Here is a 26,345-nt window from a genome sequence, read left to right on the forward strand (position 1 = left end):
TATTACTTTGATCATAACTCACACTTTAATATTGCTGGTTTGGCAAAGGGAGCTAGAAATGAAGATTCCTGCTCCTCTTGTTCCAAAGCAGCATAATCTGTGGTGTGGCCACACTACCCAACCTGTGAACATAGAATATTTTAGAAAGCCACGTAATCCTCTGTCACATAGACCACTGACATCACATACACTGTGCCCCAGGATTATGGGTTGCTTCAGGGGTGATATCTGTCTGCAGGAGTACATTACTATAGTATATCTGAAGAGATTTCTTTCTCAGAATATGGAGCTGAGTGAATAGACCCCAAGTCATTCATATATCCCTATAAACTGCTTGTGCTGTGAGCCCAAATCACCTATGTATGGCAGCAATAACCCTGAGCTAGCTTTGGTGTCCAGGTCTCTGAAGACACTGGTTCTCATGCAAAAGGAGACGAGACATTTCTTCCTACTAAACTCCTGCCACACTCAAAGTGATCTTGGTCCTCAGCTACAATGAGGCTTTCTTGGTAAAAAACATATTAAAACTGAAACACCTTGCACTGGAAGGATATATATATGTGTGTCTGTGTGTGTGTGTGCGCACGCGTGTCTATAAAATATCAATAGACCAAACAGTAGCATAGGCAGGGAGAATTTTGAAATGAATTTGATCATATCAGCGTGGGCAGTGTTTAGGTAAGTAGTTCAAACCAGATCATTTTAGATAAATAGGATATTGTGAGTCTTTGGGAGGTGGTTATGTATACATGTGCTGGATTCTTTCTATAAATATTCAATGCAAAGGACTGGGGAGACATTCAGACGGCATATGGCTGGAAAAGGTTGCTTCTTTTGTAAGATGAGTAACACTTGTTGCAAAGGCAGCCTCTCTGCTGTTTCCTGTTGAGCTAATGCAGGCTTTCATTACTCTGCAGCACACCATACTAACCTCATGCCCATCCTAAAAACACTCAATGCTACCACTCTGGGAGGCTCTATGTCATGTTAAGCACCTCGAGAAGTACATGCCTTAGGAAAGTCTTGGTTGTAGCAACTAAATCATAGACTGCCTTAGGTGGGAAGGGACCTTAGAGATCATCTTCCCCAACCTTCTGCCTTTTTCAGAAAGGAGAGTGGCCTGCTTTAGCTGCCGTTCTCCATCTCCACTGCTTTCCTTTACGATGCTTTCTGACCAAGCAGGCAAAAATTGATTAGCATCACACCGCTTGTCCCTTCAGCTCAGCACACACATTTAGATCCACATCCTAAGACTTAAAATATCCTATGGCTTTGACTCTTCTACAAGTTCTGCTCAAAACTGTTTTCTCTTTACCTGCACCTCCTGCGTTCAACACACACAAAAGTGTACCAAGGCTACTACTTTTGTGTAAGAAAGAAGAATCCCACAGCATTTCTTTTTAATAACTGTTCAGCTACAAAATTTTATTGGTATCCTTCTATGTTCCCTCTAGAGGATGTAATGCACAAAAGCATTGCCACGGAACATATAAAATTACAAATGAAATTTATTGTAAAAAGTAGAATGTCTTCTAGACTGGTGTCAGTATTTATTTCATTCATAAACCAAAACTGCAGGTATAATATATTCATTGTCAGCAAGTTCATGTGTGTAAATTGCCATCCAACAGTATTGACTGATATAAGACAGATATTGAAAAGACAATTTAAATTTACTCTTCCAAACATAAACTGTTCCACAAAAGCACTGTAAAAACTCCTTCAAGGTTTTGTGTTGTGCTTCACATTTATGGTTAACTACATAATTTGGTTGTGTCATAATCCACTGTGTTTGGCAATTTGGCGTTAAAGGCCTGCAAAGCAGATTGGATCCTCACCACTTCACTGGTAGACAGTTTGAGTCTATGACGGAGCAAGCAAGAGAAGAGGTCTAGGCGACGTTGACCAGGTGGAGAGAGTTTATTTACACGATCCCGTATCTCCAACAGCTGCAAAAGCGCTGAGTCCTGCGATCCCTGAGTGTAGGGGTAGTCCAGCTGCAAAATCAAGTCCCGAATTGCTTCTGGGTCGAAGTGCATGCTGTAGCCAAACACTTGGATGTTATTGATTTTCATGTAGCCCAGATTTCTTGAGGGATCAATAAATTCCAGGGGTTCATAGTAGATGCTCTCGTTGCCATTTGGACCGTTTGACTTTATTCGACTCCTCAAATAGATGTGCACGGTCTCAAAAAACGTCTTCCACTTGTTGCCCAGAGTCAGCGTCCAGTTGTAACACTGCAGGGGTAAGTCCAGCTTAGTCCGCTCCCAGTCTGGGAAATTGTTTTCATTCACAGGCATAAACCAGCTCTCAGAGTGGCTGCCCCCAAAAGGGTTGACGTAAACAGCAAGGACGGGCTCTAAGGTGCTGTTTTTTGTTAGACAAATTTGTAGGGAGAGGCCCAGTATCATATGGACCAGGCTAGACTTGTACTTGTTACTCTTAAGAGTAAGAAGCATCCGCTTGCGCCAAGAAGGATCAAACCAGCTGTTGAGGCGCATGTCGTTGCTGATGAAAATGGCATGGACCTCAATCCTCCTGTCTGTCTTCTGCAACAAGTACTTCATCTCCAGGTCCTGAAGGTCAGTCTCAAACCCAATGTAGTGCTCTGTCGATTCTGCCACTTCAGGCTTGCAAAGGCCTTGGCTCAGCATGTAGCCGGCGTTGCAGCTCCCGCAGCGGGTGCGATTGTCAGGAGCACAGCTCAGGCACGCTGAGCCATCTCCAACTGTGCAGGGAAGGAACCCGTGGCAGGCAACCTGGTCATTAGGGCAGGTGCATGTGTGAGTCTCTTCAGAAAAGCTTCCCAGAAGGCCGTTTTCATTACAGTAGAGGAAGGACTGGATGCGGTTGAGCCAATAGTTGGAAGATCTGCAAAGTTAAAATAAGTTATTTTAACACAAAGAGAGACCTGCAAGCAGTAAATACAACATTTTATATATTTGTTTGTTGGAAAGAGGAAAATCAAGCTGTTTATAGGAGCAGATGAAGGCTCTAAGGTCAGATGACAGCACCTGCTGTCAGATTAATGCAATATATAAATTGCCTTTTAACAATGCGAAATCACAGCAGAGCTGACAGAGCTATTTTCCTATGCTCATCTTCAGATTAACATCTTGAAGCAGTGTGCAGCTGAGATTATTTTTCCTCATGCTATTTGATCAGGGATGTATCTAAGTGTGTGCAACTCTGTACCATTTCTCTACTTCATTATGAAGATTTTTGCAAGCTGGGAAGCTTCCTTGTTGCTGGCTGGGGCCACTTTGATTTATATACAGTGAGCCAAAATGCTCTCCTGGAATAACAAATAGGACCCTCTACCCCACTGAAATAGAATCAGTCTTGTTTCTTCCATGAATTCCAGCACAATATCCCTGCAGGAAGAATGGTGTGTTTACATTTCATCTTTGGAGGTGACATTTTAAGATCACTTCAATGTTCTTGTCATCTCCTTTTGGTTTCACTAGAATCAAAGGTGAATATCCTAATTCAGTGTGGGAAAGGAGATGTTGAAACCAACCATTTAGGCTGATGGGGCACAGACATTAGAAGAAACACAATGGGAAAAGCAAGGTGACATGGAAATTATCAGTAGTCTGTGGTTTTCAGTTCTGACTAATCCTAGTGATCCACACCATTTAAAGAACTTCTTTTGGTTGATGCTGTCTGTTGCTGCCACATGAGTGACAATGGTTGCAGTTTCTTCTTTTGCATTGCATTATTTCAAAATGCAAGAGCCTTATTTACTGCTGGCTTCATTTTTAAGTCACATCTGAATTTGTCTCAATCACAGATAGCTCAGAATTGCATTTTTTGTTTCCTGACTATAAAATAAATGCTAAAACTAAAAACTGATGGTATCTCCAAGTCTGCTTCTTTAGAAACATGGAAATAAAGATCAGTAAAACTACATCAGTGGATACTCTGGGGACTATTTTTTATTCCTTTCTCTTTTTCTGGTTGGAGATTGGAATCTTGTTTGCTTAGCTTAGTTTGCATCTATACATCTCTCTATGTATCTACCTATCTACATATCTCCTCTCAGTGTTTTATAGAAGTATAAGTAAATATACTATCATCTATGACATGAATGCCTTAACACCATTCTTCTTTGTGCTTATTTGAAGATCATCATTAAGGGAAATTATGTTAGCAGGTTTATTCCTTCATTTCCTTGTAAAAAACATTTTAATGTCCACTCTACAAGGAAGGTCAATGGCACAATATAAAAGTTATTCCAAAGCTGAATAGAGCACTCTTCCAGGTGGAACTGGAAGTTTCTGTGTACTCTGTGGGGGTTGTGTGAACATAATCTGTACCTGCTGAGCTTGCCCTGGAAGCTCCCAGGAGCTGTAGTTCAGGTGTGTTATGACCCTGTTTCACATTGCAGGATGAACTTTGCAGTCAGGCTGTCTCACGTGGTCTCTCTTATTGCTATTAGTCCCGTGATGCATCACAGCAATCAAAACAGAATGATCCTTGTCCAAAGGAATTAAACTAATCTTTGAGACGTCTCTCATTAGAGCTTTTTCCTAACTCTTTTATGGCTCTCCTTGCTTATTTAAGGACTGATTCTGAGTTCTAAAAGGTGATGAATGTAATACAGAAAAGTCTGGGGTTCGTTATGTTCCTTTAGATTGTTGGGTGCTTCCATTTGCTTCACCACAACCTTCATAAAGTTGTCACCTTATTTTGACTTGTTCCCTTGGACACATAAAAAGGCAGATTTCAAGAATATGTCATTTTCTTTTTAGTCACTATATTTTCTGCTTGTACTGTTAGTACCAGTTGGTGCTACAGAACTACTGCTCGTTCAACTGTTGATACTGATCAGATTTGTAAATGTGAACTTTATTATTCTCTTCCACTTCTCTTGTCAAAAGAAATCCATGCCTCTGAAAAATCTTCCTATATATTAGAAGTACATGTCCAGAAAACCTCACTTAGCATAGATCAACTCTGAGCTTTACAGCTGTGCTTTGGAATTCATATCAGTAGAGGAAAAGCGTTTGAAGACTTACTGCAAGGATTTTCTCTGTATCACAGAGAGTTATCCATAGAGATTAAACCTTCTTGGCTCACTGACACAAAACATCAAACACTCCACATAATTCCTACCATCTAGGGACATGTTTGCATGACAAATTCTAGTAACAAGAAAACTAAAGGTGCCTGTTCTCCAAAGCCAGGGCCACATGACTAAGTTCATTTTTCAGCAGTGATTAATAGCTCAGCATTGTGTTAGTATGGACAGTAAATTTCTGTATGGCCTGAAGGTTGAGCACTTGTCCTGGCTTGGAGCTCAGGCACAGTTAGCTTTAAACTACACACCAGCCATGAATTTTTGAAGCCTAATTTTAGATACTTTCCAAAATATTTGGATGGGTGGATAGCTGAATATTGCTTTATTGAGCTGCATTCAGTGTCACTGAATGACAGTGGGAAGGCACAGTAATTACAGAATAAATAATAAAGGTGGGGGTCATAAGGGACCTCTGGACATCATCCACTCCAACCTCCATGCTAAAGCAGGGTCACCCACAGCAGCTTGACCAGGAGAACAATGTCTATGCAGGCTTGGAATCTCTCCAGAGAAGGAGACTCCACCACCTTTCTGGGAAGTCTGCTCCAGGGATCCAGCACCCTCACACCAAAGAATTTTCTCCTCATCTTCACATGGAACCTCCTGGATTCCAGTTCATGGCCATTATGCCTTGTCTGGTCACTGTGCACTGCTGAAAAGAGTTTGGTCCCATCCTCTTGCCCTCCATCCTTTACATATTGATCTGCATCAGGAAGATCACCTCTCAGGCTGCTCTTCTCTCAGCCTTTTCTCCATGCAGAGATGCTCCAGGCCCTTGGCATCTTTGTAGCCTCCACTGGACTATCTCCAGTAGTTCCTTTTTTCTGCTGAAGTGGGGAACCCAGGACCAGAACCAGTACTCCATCTGTGGCTGCCCTAGGGCAGAGCAGAGGGTGAGGCAAACCTCCCTCTACCTTCTGATCACTATTTTTCTTAGTGCATCCCAGGAGACAATTGGCCATCTTGATTCACATGAGTACATCTCTCTGAGAGGAAACCTGAGGCTGCCCTAAAGCAGGTTCAGCTGCTTCCAGACCATTTATAGCTAATTCCAGACAGCTCTTCTTAACTGACAATGTTATTTCTTTCTCCCCTTCTTTGAAAGGAGATGGGCGAGAGAGCAGCTGTCTGGATAGGCTTCTGGCAGCCAGCCTAGGTTAACCCAGCACAGAAAGCATGAGAGATCATGTGCAGTTTTAAATTGATTACTGTTATATGTTATCTACTTGTTCTCTCAGATCTAGCATATAGGATTAGAGATTATTCCTTTATATGATATTGCTACTTATTATTCTGCATTATTATTGTTACTATTAGGCATTGAAGTAAGTTAAAGAATGTTCTGCACAGTAGCTTTGCAACATAGAAGAGGTTTGGGGAAAAGAAGGGGATTGCTCCTGCTTTGGAAACATCTGAGCACAGTTAGATGAGACAAGTATCTGGAATACAGAATGAGCCAGCCAAAGACAGAAATGAAGACTGGTGTTACTCAGATTGACTAAGAGAAGGGAGATGGAAAAGCAGGGAAGGAATTCTCTTGGTCCACAAAGGTGATGGAAAGAGGGAGACCTGGTGAGGGACTGTTGGAAGAAGAGACTGTGGGAATAAGCCTACTTAAACAGGCAAAATTAATTTATTGGCAAGATTTGTTGTGGTTTGGCTTAGTCATTTCTTGAGCGACACTCTTTTTATGACTTATTTTTTTCCACCTTACTAATGATCTAAGCCACTGTTTCCAGTATTATGAGAAGCAAAAACTTTCATGTCATTATTTTTGTTCTTACTTTTAATGAGCTTTCCTTTTTTTTGTGTTGTTTGTTTGTTAAGGGATAGAAGCAGCAGTAAAAGCCTGCATGAAGCTACACAACTGCACAATTCAGGAAGTTTTCTTTCTAAAATGTAGTTATCTGTTCATAACTTAGTATTTAGCTTATTAAAACAACTACAGCTGTGATGCTTAATGGTTGAAAGAACACCAAGAACTTTAGAGAGAAGCAATTTTCTCCTTACTGCAAATAAAGTTCAGAACTACCAACTTCTGATGTTTTTTTCTGCTTTATTTTGATTTTTTAAAACTGATTTTAAGCAGAAAGATTTCAAGACCTTCTTCTTGTTTGTCTTTGAGCAATTTATAAGCATAAATTCTCTTTTAAAAATAGCAACAGCTGCCTTACTTTACTCTTCTTGAAGCTGCCATTAAGCAATCCAATTCTTCTTTGAAAATGCATTGCTTTCGTAGAATCATAGAATTGTTTTGGTTGGAAAAGACCTCTAAGATCATTGAGTCCAACCGTCAACCTAAGCACACCATGGCCATTAAACCCTGTCCCAAAGTGCCATGTCCACACATTTCTTGAACACCTCGTGGGATGGGGACTCCACCACCTCCCTGGGCAGCCTGTTCCAATGCCTGACCACTCCTGAAGCAAAGAAATTTTTCCTAATACTTAACCTATACCTCCTCTGGCACAATTTCAGACCATACTTTCACTTAATTAACTAAATTAAGTGAAACTACATAAACCAGGAGCAATACCTACTTCATTTGAGCCACTCATCCTTAATGAGACAAATTCACATTGGAATGTCATTCTGACAGCTTTCTTTTTCTCCTAGAAATAAAAGATCATTTCAAAATCCAGCCCCTGCAGTCAAGGGGAAAGCTTGGTTAGAAGCAGATGCCTCCTGCAGGTCAACACCTGGCTGGTCAGCTGGTGAAGTCAGGCTGGGCTTCACCTTTTTCATCCACTGGATCCTCTTTCAGGAGAGAGAAGATATCAAGGAAAAGAACAAGTGACATCTTAGTCAGCAGACTTGCTGCCCCTTTGAGAAGGGCTTCAAGCAATATTAGCTTGGAGCTGGAGTCAAAATGAGGACTAAGGAAAAAAAACCATCTAGGGAAAATCTCTCCTACAAGAGTGGTACAGCTAGGGACACATCTTGAGTGCCTGGATGCAAACTGGGCAAGACAAACAGAAGGCATGCAAAGCTGTGGCTTCACTGAGATCCCAGAGAGGTGGTGGGATTAACCACTGACACTTCTGATGGGTGAATGGAGACTCTTTAGGGAGGACAGATGTGCAGGGAGGATAGCTGCACTCCACACAAAGGACTACTTGAACTAAAACTTTGCGACTGACTGAGTTGTCCGGCCTCAGTGCTATTGCCAGTAGAAGTAAGAGCAAACAGACTCGAGATGTGCCAAGAGAGGTTTAGATTGGACACAAGGAACAGTTTCTTCCCTGAAAGTGTTGTGAAGGCCTGGAACGGGCTGCCCAGGACAGTGGTGGAGTCCCCATCCCTGGAAGTATTTATAAGACATGTAGATGTGGTGCTGAGAGACATGGTACAGTGATGGACTTGGCAGTTCTGGGTCAGTGATCTTAAAGCTCTCTTCCAACCTAATTGGTTCCATGATTCTATGAGTAGGTTTTCTTTCTACTATATTAATTCTAATTAATCTTTCATTTTCTCTGATGTTTGTCTGAACCAGTGCTTTTCTGTCTAAGTACTCTAAGCAAAATTGAGTATGCAACTCCTAATTCCATTCTTTAATTATTCACCATGTGACATATTCAAGATACACTCCTTAGTCTGATGCCAGAAAGAAAAATATTTACTAACTCCCCATAAAACTTCATTGTATTTCATTGTTATTTTGTTTTGTTTCAAAGTTGGATGATGTGTGAGAAAAACTCCTGTTTACTGTGACAGGGACAGAACATGAACCTCTGGCTTCAAGCTTCTCAGGCCCACACTGAAGTTAGCAAGAGGCTTTGCTCAAAATTTAGTACACTTTTATTATTCTCTTCAAATGTAATAAATTCTTAGTACTTCATTCCCCATGACATTGTTCTGTCCACACTCCCAGTGTTCTTTTAGCTTTAATCAGTTTTACCTCCTCATTTATATTCTCATTGTGTTAATGGGGGACTCGTGATGAAGGCTGCTTATCTTGAGCAGTTGCTTCTTGATTATAGAAGTTAATAAATAAAGGCAATTAGTTTCTGAGGGAGGGCTAAAAGAGCTTCCCAATTATTCTTTTAATGACACTGCAAACATAATTATTTGATTTGGAAAATTATATTTACTGGGCTGCTATGTTGCTTTTCCAAACACTGAGATGCAGAACTTCTGACTTCCAAACCTAGTGAAACCAGCAAGATGATTAGATGCTGAGGTGACTGGAATATTGCTCTTAAGAAGAAAGACTGTAAGAATTGGGGCTTTCTAGTCTTGAAAAGAGAAGACTAAGAGAGGATCTCATCAATGTTGATTGTCAGGAAGATAGGACTAATCTTTTATTCAGTGGTGTCCTGTGACAGGTCAAGGGGTAACAGCTGCAAACTTCCACCTAAACTTGAAGAGGAACTTCTTTGCTTTAAGGGTGATGGAACACTGAAACAGGCTGCCCAGAGAGATGGTGGAGTCTCCATCTCTGGAGATATTCCAAACCCATATGGATGCATTTCTGTGTGACGTTCCCAAGATGAACCTCTCTTGGCAGGGGGCGGTTGGACTTGATGGTCTTCAGAGGTCTCCTACAACCTCTACCATTCTATGATTCAGCAACATTCATGGTTACTTCAGCGTGCTTCAAATCAAAATGTGATCCCTAGACTATCTATGCTTTCACTATCATGTAACATTATGTGATATGATAGAATCAAAACCTATTTTGGGGGAATCATACACTTGAAATAAAAAAATAAATTAATCAGTATTTGATTTAATTAAACACTTGATAAGCATATGATACTTCTTATCAAATTATGTAATCAATTACAGCTCCCTAGAAGTTCTTTAATTTTGGTTTATTTTGTTGTTGTTTGTTTTTTTTTGTTGTGGGTTGTTGTTTGTTTTGGGGATTTTTATTGTTTATTTAACTTCCTTTGTTTTTTGATATTGATCCATTGAAATTAAACTCTCAACATATCATCTAATTCCAATTTCCCTGCCATGGGCAGGGACACTTTCCACCAGACTTGGTTGTCCAGGTCTTCATCCAACCTGGACTTGAACACCCCCAGGGAGAAGAGGCATCTACAACATCACTGTGAAACCTATTCCAGAGCCTCCCCACCCCTGTACTGAAGCACTTCTTCCTAAGATCCAGTCTAAACCCGCTCTCCCTCAGCTTCAAACCATTCTGCCTTGTCCTGTCTCTAAATATGCCTATGAAAAGTCCCTCTCCAGCCTTCCTGTATGATCCCTTAAGGTATTAGAAGGCAGCTATAATATTCACCCAAGTCTTCTCGAGGCTGAACAACCTTAGCTCCCTCAGCCTATCCTCATAACAGAGGTTCTCTAGCCCTTGGGTCATCTTTGTGGCTCTTCTCTGGACTCCCTCGAACAGCTCTGTGTCCTTCTTAGGCTGGGGACACTATTGTAAGTGGAACAGCCCTATGTCCTTCTTATGATGGAGACACTACCATTGTGGATGACCTTTCTGTTCTATAGGATGCACCAAGCAGATGGCTACCATACCTTGAGCTAGAATACTTACAGGGTAAAGAAAGCCTGCTCTGCTCTCACATTTACAAAATCATGATAAAAATATGATAATCCTGTGGAAGTTAATGTATCTGTTAACATCAGCCAAGTTTCTGATGAGAATTATCTGAGAAAGATAAATCTTATTGGATTTGGGTGGGAGCTGAAATAATTCTATCTGACATTGCACTGCACTACCTCTTTATTAAATGTTCTTCAATCTTTAATTCTAAAGTGTATTTAGATTATTTCTTCAATCTTTCTGTTTTCCTACAAAATAACTCTACATCCAAAATGCCCGAGATTCATTTGAACAATAGTAGTGGCAAGTTTAAGCTACATTCTTATTCCTGTTCAGTACAGTGTAACACTAAATGTAAGAACAAAGCAGTATGGTCACCCTGTGTAATGGCTGTAGCAAGTATTTAATCATAATATGACACTTTTACCTCCTTCTCTGCCTCACTAAGTGCTTAACATCTGTTGTACATCAGATGGCTCAGTAGCAGATGATGAGTACTCAGTGAGGCAGATGCTAAGTAAAAAAATGAAGACAATTTAACAAGAAGTGTATAGGCAGTAAAATACCCATTACCTATTTCCCCCCTCCTTTGGAGACTGAGTCCAGTATAAATCTGTAAGACATCAACACCAAATACACTTAAAGGCATCTTGAAAATGTCCTAGTCTTGATCTTGTGGGATCACCTCTTGGGAAGGACAAATAGGACCCCAAGTACTTCGTTTCTGTGCTGTGATTCATAACAAGGGCATGAATTGCTGCTAAATTTGATGATGGTCTTTACATGAACAAATTTTTCTTCTGGGAATCAGGGTAAAACCACCAACTGTACAGTGACCAGAAGGCCAGTGAGTGATTAGGAGAAGAAAGAGTCTCTTCAGTCTCACAAAATTGAAGCAGTAGTTTACTTCTCAAACATGGCTGAATTTATTTTACTGTGCCTCATATTACAGGTGTGTCAGTGAGACTCCGAATGACAGCTGCAAATCCTCTCAAATAGATGACAAACAGGAGCAGTGCAGCTGCTCTGAGTCTCAAACAATATGGCCTGGAAAGGGTGAAGGGATAGAACATCTAGCACCTCTCTGGGTAACCTGGGCCAGGATCTCACCACCCTCAATGTAAAAACTTACTTTCTTCTCTTCAGTGTAAATCTCTCTTTTAGTTCAAACCACCACCCCTTGTCCTGTCACAACAGACCCTGCTCAAAAGTCTGTCCCTGGCTCCTGTTTGGACCTTTGAAACACTGAAAGGCCACCAGAAGGTCTCACTGGAGCCTTCTCTACTGGAGGCTGTCTTACAGCAGAGGGCTTCCAGCCCTTACATCATTGCTGTGGCCTCCTCTGGCCTCTCTTCAACAGTCCCTTTCTCTACTGTGCTGAGGACTCCTGAGCTGGAGGTGGGGCAGAATCTCCTTTTTTTGGTCACAGCTATAATCATAATGACCACTGTGCCATAGGTGGTACCAACTATCTAAAGAGTTCCAAATCAGAGATGAGCTTTGAGAGCTTTTACTACACAACAATCCATAATGCAGAAGGGACTAAGGAGATACCAGTCAAATTTTTGGAACACAAGCCCTATGAGGAGAGGCTGAGGGAGCTGGGGTTGCTTAGCCTGGAGAGGAGGAGACTCAGAGGTGATCTTATTGCTCTCTACAACTACCTAAAGGGAAGTCATAAACAGGTGGATCTTGGTCTCTTCTCCCAGGCAGCCAGTACCAGAACAAGAGGACACAGTCTCAGGCTGCACCGGGGAAGGTTTAGGCCGGGTGTTAGGAAGAAGTTCTATACAGAGAGAGTGATTGCCCATTGGAATGGGCTGCCTGGGGAGGTGGTGGAATCACCATCATTGGAGGTGTTCAGGAGGAGACTTGATGGGGTGCTTGGTGCCATAGTTTAGTTGTTTAGGTGGGTTGGATTGGTTGATGGCTTGGACACAATGATCTGAAAGGTTTCTTCCAACCTGGTTTATTCTATTCTAAGGCACAGGATAGCTGCAACAGTGATGAGGAAAAGACAATAAAACTAATCACTTCCCCTTGCACATGAAATGACAGCTTCTCATGAAAAACCATGCTTCAAATTAATTAATAGTGTCCAAAGCAGAAAGGAAGGAAACAAAAGTGTTAGAAAAATATCAGGAAGTCAAAACCACAGAATTGTTGAGGTTGGAAGAGATCTTTGAGATCAAGTCCAACCACTCACAGCTCACAATCCCACCACTGCTGCTAAACCATTGCCACTAAACCACATCCCTCAGCAACACATCCAGATGTCTTTTAAATACCTGCAGGGATGTTGACTGCACCACCTACCTGGGCAGTCTGCTCCAATGCCTGAGAACCCTTTCTGGGAAGAAATCTCCTAATATCCAACCTAAATGTCCCCTGGCACAACTTGAGCCCATTTCTTCCTGGCCTGTCACTTGTTGCATGTGAGAAGAGACCTACCCCTATTTCATTCCAACCTCCTTTGAGGTGGTCGTAGAGGTTTAGAGACAGTATCTCTATTTCTATTTTTGGCATCCATATTCCCAGAAAAAAGATAACAGAAATGGAAATGAAATCTGTTTCTGCTCCTGCAAAATTTGTCACAATTATAATGATGGAGGTAGTGGGAAAAAAAGTAAAAATCTGGATTCTATTTCTGTCTCCTTCACATTCTCTCTGTATGAGCATGACTATGGACATGTAATTTGCTCTCTTCCTTTGATAATAATCTGAAACTTATTGGTAACTTATTTGTAAAATTCCCTGGGTAGCAGCCCTCAAGAATCGAGGGGTCCAGGATGGTTGCACCTACTTCAAACAGGAGCTCCTGAAGGCACAGGAACTGGCGGTTCCCATGTGCCAAAAGATGAGCCGGCGGGGAAGGCAACCGGCCTGGATGAGCAAGCGGCTACTGGAGGATTTAAGGGGAAAAAAGAGGCTGTATCACCTTTGGAAGGAGGGGAAGGCTTCTCGAGGTATGTTTAAGGAAGCTGTTAGATTATGTAGGAAAAAAATTAGAGAGGCAAAGGCCCAATTGGAACTTAAGCTGCCCACTTCTGTGAAAGATAATAAAAAACATTTTTACAAATACACTAACACTAAAAAGAAGGGCAGGAAGAACCTGCACTCCTTATTGGACCTGGAGAGTTGGTCTCTTCTCCCAGGCAACCAGCACCAGAACAAGAGGACACAGTCTCAAGCTGCACCAGGGGAAGTTTAGGCTCGAGGTGAGGAGAAAATTCTTCACCAAGTGAGTCATTCATCATTGGAATGGGCTGCCCAGGGAGGTGGTGGAGTCACCATCCTTCGAGGTGTTCAAGAGGAGATTGGACGTGGCACTTGGTGCCATGGTCTAGTCATGAGGTCTGTGGTTACAGGCTGGACTCTATGATCCTCAAGGTGTCTTCCAACCTTGCCGATACTGTGATACTGTAATTTCCATCCCCCACCTACAGTTAGCTTATTTGGATTATAAATTTAATTGCCTGTGGTATAAAACCCAACAGGATGGTTTTTTTTTCTTTCACTGTGCAGAATCAGAAGAATTACACCAAAGCCAGAACCTCCCTTTAAGAGTAATGGCTTTAATTAAAGAATGCAAAACTCAGTTCTGCATTCATGCCTCACTTATTCTGATATTGAGCAAAATAAACTAAACTAGGATTCTGAGATCAGTGTGTGTTATTTTTTTTCCCCTCATTTTATAATAACCAAAAATAACTTTAATTCTAAGCAAATCCTTGAATTTTTCCTGTAGCCACAAAACATGTTGCAGAAGAGAGGTTTGATTTTTCTTTCATGACAGAGTTGACTAAATTGTAAGGACACAGGTTCCTGAAGGCTGTCTAGAAAAGTTGTTCCATGCTGGGTTTAAAAGCAGCATGTATTTCAGTTAATAATGTATAATTCTTGTAATGTCACTCTGTAATGGTCATAAATAGGGGAATTATTAATGTAAGTGACAAGAAGTTGCATGTCTATAATATAGGCGAGGTGACTGCATAGTAATGATGCTTTTAAGCAAGTATCAAGTAATTGAATCTCTTCTGACATTTTTATCTGCTTTAAACAAACAATCCTGCAGCCTGAAATGAAATGTGCAAGTTGATAGAAAGGTTGACACTGGGTCAACATAAACACATCTTTCTGCACATTGATCTGCAAAAAAAGGAAAATTACTCTAGGTGTCAGAGATTGAAGAACCAAAGCCACACTTTAGGAAGCTGTGCAAGTTTCTTTTGGGATCTATACAATTAGACAAAGTGATTAACCTTGTACAACTGCTCTCACCCCACTACTAACTGTTGAATAACAGAAGTAATCCAGGCTAATACTTCTGCTTGCAGACTGCTGAAACCTTTGTATTTTCCATTTATCCATGTATCTCACTTTGTTTAGAACTAGCAACAGGAGCCACAAGAAACTGTGATGCTGGTGGTGGAAGCCAAGACAAGTAACACCTCTTGTCAACCTCCTTGAATTTCTTATGGCAGAATCATGTGAAAATACAGACCTGTCATATATAGCACCACTGAGGTTGATTTGGAGTTCATTACCTCCTGCACAAGACTTTGTAACTCTATCAAAACCTCCAAAGATAGTAGAATATCTCACAGATATAAAATTGAACTTCTTGTGGGTTTGCTTTGCTTTGTTTTGTTTTCCCCTGGATATTTTATATCCATTGCAGAATATAGTTGGGGCAATCTGTTTGGCCCATAGTTTTATTTTCTGAATCAGCATGTGGGTTGTTAAATTCAATCACAGATGCTTGGAGCATAGCAGTGGGACTCTGTGCAAATCCCCTCCCCCTGAGAATAGCGTATGAAGGGTAATCAACCATAAACCATAACCTGAAGAGGTGACAATTCTTGTTGCAAACAAAGACCATATTACTTCTGGTAGACTACTTATCTAGATGTTCAATCTCCTCCTTGATACTACATGGTTTTATGTGCCATAATGCTATAGAGTAAGAGGAAAATCAAAGAATCACAGAATGGTGGGGGTTGGAAGGGATCTCTGGAGATCGTCTAGTCCAATCTCCTTGCTAAAGCAGAGTCACCCACAGCAGCTTGCCCAGGATCACAATATCCAGGTGGGTTTGGAATCTTGCCAGCAAAGGACACTCCACAACCTCTCTGGCTGGCTTGCTCCAGGGCTCAAGTACCTTCATAGCAGTTCCACCACCTGTTCAGGTGGAACCATTCCACTTTGTGCCCATTGCCCCTTTTCTTGTCACTGGGAACCAATGGAAAGAGTCTGGCCCCATCTTCTTGACACCCACCCTTCAGATAGTTATAAACATTAATAAGATCCCTTCTCAGGCTGCTCTTCTCCAGGCTAAAAAGCCCCAAGTCTCTCAACTTTTCTTCCTCACAGAGTTGCTGCAGGCCCCTTTGCCTCTCTTTAGCCTCTGCTGGACTCTCTCCAGTAGTTTCCTGTCTCTCTTGAACTGGGGAGCCCAGAACTGGACCCAGTACTCCAGAAGTGGCTTCCCTAGGGAAGAGTAGAAAGGAAGGCGAACCTCCCTCCACTGCTAGTCATACTCTTTTGTATGCACCCCAGGAGACCATTGGCCTTCTTCAAATCACTCTATATAGAGCAACTTCCTCAACAGTTTGCAATTTTTATTTAAAGGATTATGTTATCAAAAACCAACCAAACAAAAAACCAGACCCAAACAAACAAGAAAACCAACTAAAACACACACAAAAAGCCCACCACAAACATTTCAGTCCATTTTAAATTCCCCCTTATCCAAACTAACATGATGCTACTGGAAGGAATTAATTTAAGGATGTTGTATTTCATAAAGAACTTGTAAAATTTAACATTAATAACCAGAAGCAGATTGGAGCAGACAAGATTTTCTTGTAGGAGAAGAAATAAAATCATCAGTTAAAGAATGTATTTTTCTGCAAAGTGACAAATACCATTTCGTAGCCTACAGCAGCATCTGTTTTAAGACCTATTTAGAATTCTCAACACAGTAATTTTAAATATCTTTGGTGATAAGCACTGTAGTCTCTAGCATGCTTTCTATACATATCCATGTGTGTGTATATATATATATATATATCAGCACACATCCTCATTGGTATCCTAGGCACTCACTGAAAGATCTCTCTGTCCTTTCCAAAATGACAGAGATGCTTACCTGGAAAAAAAATAAAAATAAAGGGGGGAAAAAAAGTCCCCCCAAATCCAGTCCCAGTAGCTTCAGTTGAGCCAAAGAAGTAAGGATCATAGAATGGTTTGTTTTGGAAAAGACCTTCAAAAATTACATAGTCCAACCCCCAACTACCCCAGTCAATAGAGACATCTTCAACTAGATCATATTGTTCTGAGCTACAACCTGACCTGGAATGACTCAAGAGATGGGGCACCTAGCACCTCTATGGGAAACCTGGACAAAGCTCTCACATTCTAAAAAGTCTCTTCCTTCTCTCTAGTTTAAATCTCCCTCTTTTAGTTCAAACCATCCCCCCTTGTCCTGTCACAACAGGCCCTCCTCAAAAGTATGTCCCCAGGTTTCTGATTGGTCCTTTTAAGCCCTTTCTGAAAAGCCACCAGAAAGTCTCCCTGCAGCCTTCTCTTCTCCAGGCTGAACAATCCCAGCTGTTTTAGCTTGTCTTTACAGGAGATGGGCTCTGGCCCTCCAATGATCATCATGACCTTCTCTGGACCTAATCCATCAGGCCCACGTCCTTCTTGTGCTGAGAGCTCCAGAGCTGGATGCAATACTCCAGGTGAGGTCTCATCAGAGCAGAACGATAGAACCATGTCCCTCAGCCCTTGACCTGCTAGCCTCCCTCACAGACCTGTTGATTGCTGAGATAAATTTGAATTTGTCACTGGGGACAGAGAAATGCCAATAGGTTTCCTGCATACAAGCAGCAACGCACCACTAACTCAAAAGGTGATGCTGAATCATTGTGATGTAACTTGCTGGTCACAACACAGCACTTCACAGAAACCCTGCATACTGAATGCTTATGCCAAGCTGTTAAGAAACTCTTCTCTTAACTGAGGCTTCTGATACAAAATTTGTGTTGAAATGCAAGAAGTTTCCTCATTTCTGGAGAGTCACCTGAAGGGAGATAGATGCAAAAGCTTAGGCCAGCACTATGCATTTCTGCAGCTATTAAAGAAACAAACAGTGTGCAGCAACTCACTGCCTTTGCTTGACATACTTGGATGCCACAGGCATTTATCTTGGAACCTATATACAGAGGAAACAGCTCTTTTTTAACCTTTTTTTTTAACCTCATACAAAGCTCTGCAGGTCCTAGAGTTCAGTATAGATTTATACTGGAGATTAAGAAGAAATCCTTTACATTAAGGGCAGAGTGACTAGAGTAGGTTGCCCAGGGAGGGCATGAATGCCCCCTCCCTTGAAGTATTCATGGCCAGGTTGGATGAGATCTTGAGCAACCTGCTCTAGTGGGAGGTGATCCTGCCTATGGCAGTGGGGTTTGAACTAGGTGATCTTTGAGTCCCCATCTGACCCACCTCATTTTATGATCTTTGTGCTTTAACCATCCCTTCTGAGCCTAACTTGTTAAAACTTCAAGATTGCAAACTGGGTCATGAGCCAGGAAGAATTTCATAGCGACAGTTTTAAAATAGTTAATTACAAGGGTAACAGCACTACCAAGATGTACCCAGAGAGGATTCCACCCATTCTTTTTCAACCCTCTACAAGTGCTATTGTACTTTCTATTGTAAAAAGCCCAAAGGCATCATCTACATGGAAAAAGACCAATCTCAAAAGTCTTTGCCTTGAAGAGCTTCCCATCTAACTGCAGGACAGACAATAGCAATAGAAAAAGGATGTAGGATGTGCTCACCATGGTTTTAGAGTCGTAGTGAGAGGGTGGTAAAGACTGGAAGTGGGTAACTGTAGAGCCATAAGCTAAAGAGCAAATCTGGATCTTTAATATTCTGTCTGTCCTGCAGACAATTTCCTACTGTGCACAGGGAAGGTGACTAAATTACAAGGAACAGACACAAAAATAGCCCTAATGTCCTCAGACAAATAGAGCATCCATTATTTCTCCTGTTTATCCAATATACAATCCATCTGCGTTGTGTTTTGGAGGTAGATTTTGCATGGATTTTGGTGGATAAGGTGACTTAGCATTTCTATTAAAGGAGCTTTTTCAGGGAACTGAGAGATTCTGGTGGGAGTAAGGCCAGTTTACTATGGCACTTTTATTCAATGCATTAATGCCTTTTCCCCTGTCTGTAGCTGCTATCATTTTGTGGTGCTAGTGACTGACAGCAAAGGTAAGCAGGCCTGTCACTGGAAAAGTAAGCAGGGCTCCAACACAAACTCTCTCACCTTGATGAGTAATTACATTGCCTCTGCAACACAATCAGTCTCTCCTGGCAAACAGACTGAGAAGCCCAAATCCACACATAATCCAGAGTTATTCACAAGGCTGCTTACAGTGAGAATTGCTGTTACCAGAAAGTTAAAGGAAAATTGACCCTGCTCAAACGCTTCTTGTTTGGTTGGTTTAGAAGTTAACTCTTGACAGTGAGGCACTCGCTTGCAGAAAGCCAGAGTGATGGATTGGAATTCCACCACCTCTCTCCACACACACCCCACCCACCCCCATTAAATTTGGCAGACCAGCTCAGTTGGAAGCAAATCAATGCTCTATTTACAAGCAAAACTGCAAATCTACAATGGAATGCAATGAATATGTACAAATATACAATATTTACAATAAACAAACAGCACAAGAACCCTCCTACTATCCTCTTCCCTGCCTCTCCTTAACCCTTCTGTACAAAAAAAGGGACAAGAGAAAGGAGCAGAGACATTAGACTTAGCCAAAACAATGCAGTCAAGGAGAAACACAAAGTTAGTATCTGCCACCCCAAGGAAGGGAGAAGAGAAAAAAATTGGTTTTGGGAACCAAATCTTATGGTAGATCTCTCCAAAGTGATTGTTTAGAATTATTGTTAATTTCTTTTTTTACACCCAATAGTGATTTATTTACACTTTACTACTTTCTTTTCAAGATCTGTGAAAAATGTTTAAAGGCATAGCCAGATGCATGTATATACATACAGACATATCTAGCTAGCTCTGAAACTGAAGTTAATAGTTTACAGTCAGTGTTAGGAGTTGGACAGTACTCCAAAGATCATCAAGCCAGACTCTTCTGTCAGAGCAGGATCACAGAGTAGGTCACACAGGAATGTATCCAGAAGGGTTTTGAATGTCTCCAAAGAAGGAGACTCCACAATGTTCTGTCCACCAGACCTTCAGGTCTCTTTCCACTGCACTGCTCTCCAGCAGGTCAGTCCCCAGCCTGTGCTAGTACATGTGGTTGTTCTAATCCAAGGAGCTGGACTTCTTAATCTCAAAGTTCTTTTCCAACCTAAATGACTTTATGATTCTATGATGTAAAGAGCACAAGTTAATGTTAGCTTTCTGTCTGCAAGGAGTTCCACAATCAGTGCCTGCTTACTGTTATATAGTTCTGACAAACAGTAAAAATTTAGTATTTATGTTCGTAGATTCATAGAATAGTTTAGGTTGGAAAGGACCCTAAAGATCATTTAGTTCCAAACTCCCTGACATGGGCAGGGACACCTTCCATTTCAACCAGGTTGCTCAAGACCTCATCCAGCCTGGCCTTGAGCACCTCCAGGGAGGGGGCATCCACAACCTCTCTGGGCAACCTGTTCCAGTGTCTCATCACCCTCACTGCACAGAATTTCTTCCTAACCTCCAGTCGAATTCTGCCCTCCTTTAAGCTTCAATCCATTGCCCCTCAACCTATCACCACTACAGGCCCTGATAAAAAGTCCTTTCCCAGCGTCCTTGTAAGCCCTCTTCAGGTACTTCATATTAATAAAATATTCAGGTATTTATAATTTATATTCAAACTTGAGTACATATTACTTTAAGCTTTTTAATTTATCTCCTTATGGATTTGCTCTGAAAAGTGATGGCATCAGTATAAAGAACCCCTTTAACTTCAAAACATGCATGATCAACCATTCCACACTTCCAATATTTTTAATATTAAGCCTGATGAGAAGCTGCAGCTCAAGGGTGCAATTTAAAAGATATTTAAGAACATCACCTGTCCTTGCAAGCAGGAGCATGTTGTAAATGATCCTTATTTTCTCAACTGTAGCTTGACTGAAGTCCTTTAATAGTATCTAGCAGTTTCCAATGGCTGTTTTTAGTTTCCATGGAAACCATTGAAGTTATTTTTCACATAGGACTGAGCTGCTGCAAAAACTACCTGTCCACACAGAGATGCTGATACTATTGAATGAGGTATCTACTGCTTTAGCTCCAGAAGTAAAGAATTTGCTAGGTGCTCTAAGACCATTAAATATCCCAGAATCCAATAATTGAGATGAGTAAGAAAACTCAGAGTGCCATGATATAAACTGTAACACATTCTACTCTGTCCTGCAGATTGATCACAGGATGTTAGGGCTTGGAAGGGACCTCTGGAGATCTTCCAGTCCAGCCTCCCTGGCAGAGCAGGGCCATAGTATCTAGCAAAGGTCACACAAGAAGGCATCCAGACAGGGATGGAAAGTTTCCAGAGGAGTGCCTCTCTGAGCAACCTGTTCCATTGCTCTGCAACTTCTACAGTAAAGAATTTCTTCCTCATGTTGAGGTGGAACAAACAGCCACCTGAGGAATCAGAGATGGGCCACAGCTGCTGCAAATGGGCAAAGCCTTCAGCCTTCCAAAGGGTATTTTCCTGCATGTAGGTTGTGTTAGTGGTCTGCACAAAGCAGAAACATATGGAGCACAACACAGCTGCTGCTGGGGTAGAAGGCAGTTACCTGAAAGACACACAGGATGCAAAGCAAGGCTGAGCTTGGGAAAGATTGTTATTTTTTTAATATATTAAATATATAAAATTAAATAGTGAAAAATCAGAAGTCTCCCAATAAAGTTATTGAAAAAGGGATTTTTAATACCTGAATAGCTGAGGGAAAAGTAAACAATGCAACACATGAAGTTACAGTCTTGATCCAAAGCCCTTTGAAATAGGCTTCTGCTCTAAGATGATTTTCAGGTTCATATGATCATGATTTTATAACAAAATACCTTAAGGAAACATTCCTAAATTCTGTGTCAGTCTTTACTTACTTTCTCTCCAAGAATGAGAGAATGGCTTCAGCTGGAAGGGACCTTAGAGATCATCTCCTCCAACCTCCCTGACACACCCAGGGAGGCCTCTCTACTAGAGTCAACCTGGCCTTGAACACCTCCAGGGAAGAGGCATCCACAACCTCACAGGGCAACCTGTTCCAGAGTCTCACCACCTCTGTACTGAGGAACTTCTAAGATCCAGTCTAACCCTACTTTCCCTCAGCTTCAAATAATTCCCACTTGTCCTGTCTCTTGACACCCTCATGAGAAGTCCCTCTGCAGTCTTCCTGGAGAATCCCTTCATCTATTGGAAGGCAGCTCTAAGGTCCCCCCAGAGTCTTCTCTTCTCCAGGCTGAAGAACCCCAGCACCCTCAGCCTGTCCTCACAGCAGAGGTGCTGCAGCCCTTCAGTCATTTTTGTGGCTTTCCTCAGGACTTGCTCCACCAGCTCTATGCTCTTCTTATAAGGGGAACACCAAGACAGGATCTTGATACCCTCTCTCACCCTGCTGCTCCCACTCTCTGGATACAACCCAGCGTATGATTTACCTCCTGAGCTCCACAAGGGCACTACTGGCTCCCAAGAAGCTTCCTCAACCAACACCCCCATGTCTCCCTCTTGAGGGCTTCTCTCAGCCCACTCTGCACCCAGCCTGGATTTGTGCAACCACCCTTCATCTGCCCCAAGCAGCCCCTGCTCCTCCCTCACCATCCTCCACCCTGCCTAAACAGCTTCTGCTCCACCACCACCATTTTTACATCCATCCCAGAGCCTAGAACAAGACCCTCAACCAACCAAGATGGAACACAGAGGAGCTCAGCCCCAGTAAGGAGACCCAGCCAGCACACACAGATCATGTTGGAGTAACCATCAACCCTCTTCCTAACTGACCGGGGGGCCACCAGGCCCCCCGGCCTTTGTCCCCACCCTGGCCCAGTATGCACCATGGGTACTCACCAGTGATGCCAGGAGGAGGATCCCTCAGCCCAGATGGGCTCAGCTTAGGGCTTCCTCCTTTCCTGGGGAGGATTAAAAAGGGGAGTGGGCAGGAAGGGCAGAGTGGCCACACCTGGGGTGGGAGGAGACTCCACTAGAGCCCAGGTGCTCTGGGATTTTTAGACTCAACATTAGGAAGAAATGTTCACAGAAAGAATGGTCAGGTGTTGGAACGTGCCAACCAACCAGGGAGGTGATTGAATCACCGCCCCTGGATGTGTTTGAAGGTCATTCAGATGTGGTGCTTGGGAATATGGTTTAGGGGTGAACCTTGTAGAGTAGGGTTATCAGTTGGATTTGGTGATCCTGAGAATCTTTTCCAACCCAAAGGTTTTTATGATTCTATGATTTGTGGGGGGAAAAGGGGGGAAATGGGGTGTGTGGGGTGGGAAAGGGGAGGTGGTAGTGAAAGGAGGGTGTTTTAAAATAACTATATTTTCCATAAATCTTGAGAGTGTGAACTTCTATTTGAAGAAGATCCTAGGGTAAAAATAACCATTGTAAAGAGAGGAGGAAAGGGTTTCTGAGCAGGAAAGCCTTGTTAGCTTACTCACAGGGTTATTGCTTTAGGTACACACTGGTCTGCTCTTTGATTGATTCTTTCTACTGACATTACTCAAATGTCCTACCAAAGCTGAGTGTGGCTGTCACAGAGGTTATTTCATAGACCTTTAACATTTTGAATTGTTAGATATCATTGGTATTTTGGATTTTCATAATCTGTACCACAGAAAAATGACTGCCTTTTAGCCAGCTTGTATTCAGTTACTGCTCTTAAGCATGTAAAACATAAACCCACTAGAACAAATTGAAAAGAAACATCTGTAATGCCAAGACATAATCTCCCACCCCCTAATCAAGGTATTTCTTCTTCAGACAATGCAAAAGTCAAGTATAGTTCTCAAGCATATGAAGAGAAGGCAGCAAAAGTGACTGAATCTGACAGAATGCCTTGGGTAGATAATTCCCATGCCCTTTGCTAAAGCACAAATCATGACTTGGGAGTCGGGAAAATTCAGTTTAGGAACAGAGCCACTGGACTTCAGACAAAATAGAATCAAGGTGAAGAGCAAATGAACAAAAAAGTAGATCTCTGAAGAAAACAAGTTTTACCAGTGTTGTATCAAAAAGGAAAACAATATTTCCTCAGCCTTTATGTAGCTGTGCAGAAAATAGTCATCGTTGCAATGCTGGAAAGCATTATTTTTTGCCTTTTTGACTGCATTTTAATTTGTGTTTGTTTTCCATTTATGTGTGATTTCTTTGCAGCACAAAGCTTTAATAACTTACATAAAGGCAATGCTGATTATGAACACCTTACTCATAACAGTGATCAAGTTTTCCTCTAAATATCATATTTATTACTCATAAACAAAAGATGATCTACAAATTCTTTTGCAAGGAAACTTGCTGTGGTGGTAGGGCCAAAGGGTCCAGCACAAACCCAGACAGGTCCTGATGTGTCCCTCTCCTTCCTGCACGAGTTGGGGTAATGCAGGAAAAGGAACAAAGGGACAGGACCTAACATGTGCTAAATGAGTCTCCTCTGGGGTAAGAGCACAGGTACTGGCCACTGCTTCTCCCCACCCAGGCCTATGTTTCTGCTTTTTATGGCCACAGCCTGGCAGAACCCCTTTTAATTGACTAACTGTTTGCTGGCTTCAGTTGTCCTATTGGCCCAGTCGAATCTTGGGCAAAACACCTATACAGGCTGATTTGTAGTTGCCTTCACCTTGCCTTTGCCTTGCCTGCTTGGACCTGACTTGCCTCACCTCACGTTGTCTTGCCTCAAGTTGCCTGGTCTAGAGCCTGGGACAAAAGCCATGAGCCTATGCACTGCAAGCTGTAGGAGCCATGAGCGTTAGGAGCTGAAGCCAAGCCTTGCTTCTCCCTTTTTTTTACCCAGGAGGATGCATGAGCCCTTTGCATTGAATGCATCATACAGCCCGCTATCCTGCTGCAGCCAGACCAGCCACAAGACCGAGTGGCCTTCCTGCCAGCAACCAGCCATGCCTGGTGCACAAGCACAATTCTATGTGCTTGGCAAATATTGAGAAAAATATATATCACTTCTATTGTGCTGAGAATTGCTTTATTCTGGTTCTAAACCCAGAGATGCCTTATGTGCAAGGAGGGTGGAAGCAGGTTGTTGTCCTTGCATCATAGAGAAGAGGGTTGAATAAAAGATGGCATTTTCTTCTTTTGCCAGTGATTAGTTCATACTTTGAACACAACTGCAATATCATTTTTCCTCCTTGAGCAGAGATCTTTCTCAGAAATGATCGATGAATAAGGCTCTCTACCCTCAAAGTATACTCTACCAAGGACAAAGAGACCCAAAGCTACTTCTAAGAGTCATATGAGGTTATATCACAGCGAACTCGGAACTATCATTGCATTACATCTTTCATCTTGTTTCCTTTCTTCATCAAATACCAAACTAAAAACAACAACACAATCCTAACAAGAAAATATATCAACTAGACTTTGGAAGTGCATATATTTGGGGTGATTCCTAAACCTGGGATTTCCCTGTATTGTGTGCATCCACTGGGAGTCACAGAAACATAGAATCATAGAATTGTTTGGGTTGGAAAAGACCTCCAAGATCATCAAGTCCAACCACTGAACTGGCCACACAAAGAAATCTGTCTATTGAATCAAGTGACCTCTGGAAGAAATACCTCCATCTTACAGGACTCCATCCATGCATAGGCAACCAAAGCATGTTGGCAAACTAACCAGTATTTGGCTACAATAGCAATTTAACCAACCCTCATCTCTGAGCTGGGTTTTGGGGTCTTTTGTCTACGAAAAAGTGATTGTCTTAGTCAATTCTTCATCATAATTGTGCAAAAACAAATCTTCACAGAAACTGAATTTCCTTTTGCCTCTAATATTGATACCAGAGAATTTATAGTTTCATAGTTTCATAGTTTCATTCAGGGTTGGAAGGGACCACAAGGATCATCTAGTTCCAACCCCCCTGCCATGGGCAGGGACACCCCACACTAGATCAGGCTGGACAGAGCCTCATCCAGACTGCCCTTAAACACCCCCAGGGAGGGGCCTCGACCACCTCCCTGGACAACCCATTCCAGGGCTTCACCACTCTCATGGTGAAGAACCTCCTCCTCACATCTAGCCTGAATCTCCCCACCTCCAGCTTCATTCCATTCCCCCTAGTCCTATCACTACCTGAGATCCCGAGAAGTCCTTCCCCAGCCTTCCTGTAGGCCCCCTTCAGATACTGGAAGGCCACAATTAGGTCACCTCGGAGCCTTCTCTTCTGCAGACTGAACAGTCCCAACTCCTTCAGTCTGTCCTCATAGGAGAGGTGCTCCAGCCTTCTGATCATCCTTGTGGCCCTTCTCTGGACACGTTCCAGCACCTCCACATCCCTCTTGTAATAGGGGCTCCAGAACTGGACACAGTACTCCAGGTGAGGTCTCACCAGGGCTGAGTAGAGGGGGAGAATCACCTCCCTTGACCTGCTAGCCACACTTCTCCTGATGCAGCCCAGGATCTGATTGGCTTTGCGGGCTGCAAGTGCACATTGAGAGCTCATGTTGAGCTTTTTGTCCACCAGCACCCCCAAGTCTCTCTCCTCAGG

General features: G+C 42.3%; 1 protein-coding gene across 3 annotated transcripts in view; it reads right to left on the bottom strand.

The window, feature by feature from the left end:
* Positions 1-1,417: 1,417 nt before the first annotated feature.
* BRINP3 (BMP/retinoic acid inducible neural specific 3) overlaps positions 1,418-26,345 on the bottom strand; it is a 231,283-nt gene continuing 206,355 nt past the window's right edge. For all 3 annotated transcript variants that reach the window (XM_068140505.1, XM_068140504.1, XM_068140506.1), the window contains exon 8: positions 1,418-2,871. In XM_068140505.1, coding sequence (XP_067996606.1) covers positions 1,755-2,871 — 1,117 coding nt within the window. In that variant the 3' untranslated portion in view covers positions 1,418-1,754. The remainder of the gene's footprint in view (positions 2,872-26,345) is intronic.

The sequence above is a fragment of the Melanerpes formicivorus genome, unplaced genomic scaffold (genome assembly GCF_026170545.1).
Source record: "Melanerpes formicivorus ecotype bairdi unplaced genomic scaffold, bMelFor1.0.p_v2 SCAF_7, whole genome shotgun sequence".
NCBI classification, from domain to species: Eukaryota; Metazoa; Chordata; class Aves; order Piciformes; family Picidae; genus Melanerpes; species Melanerpes formicivorus.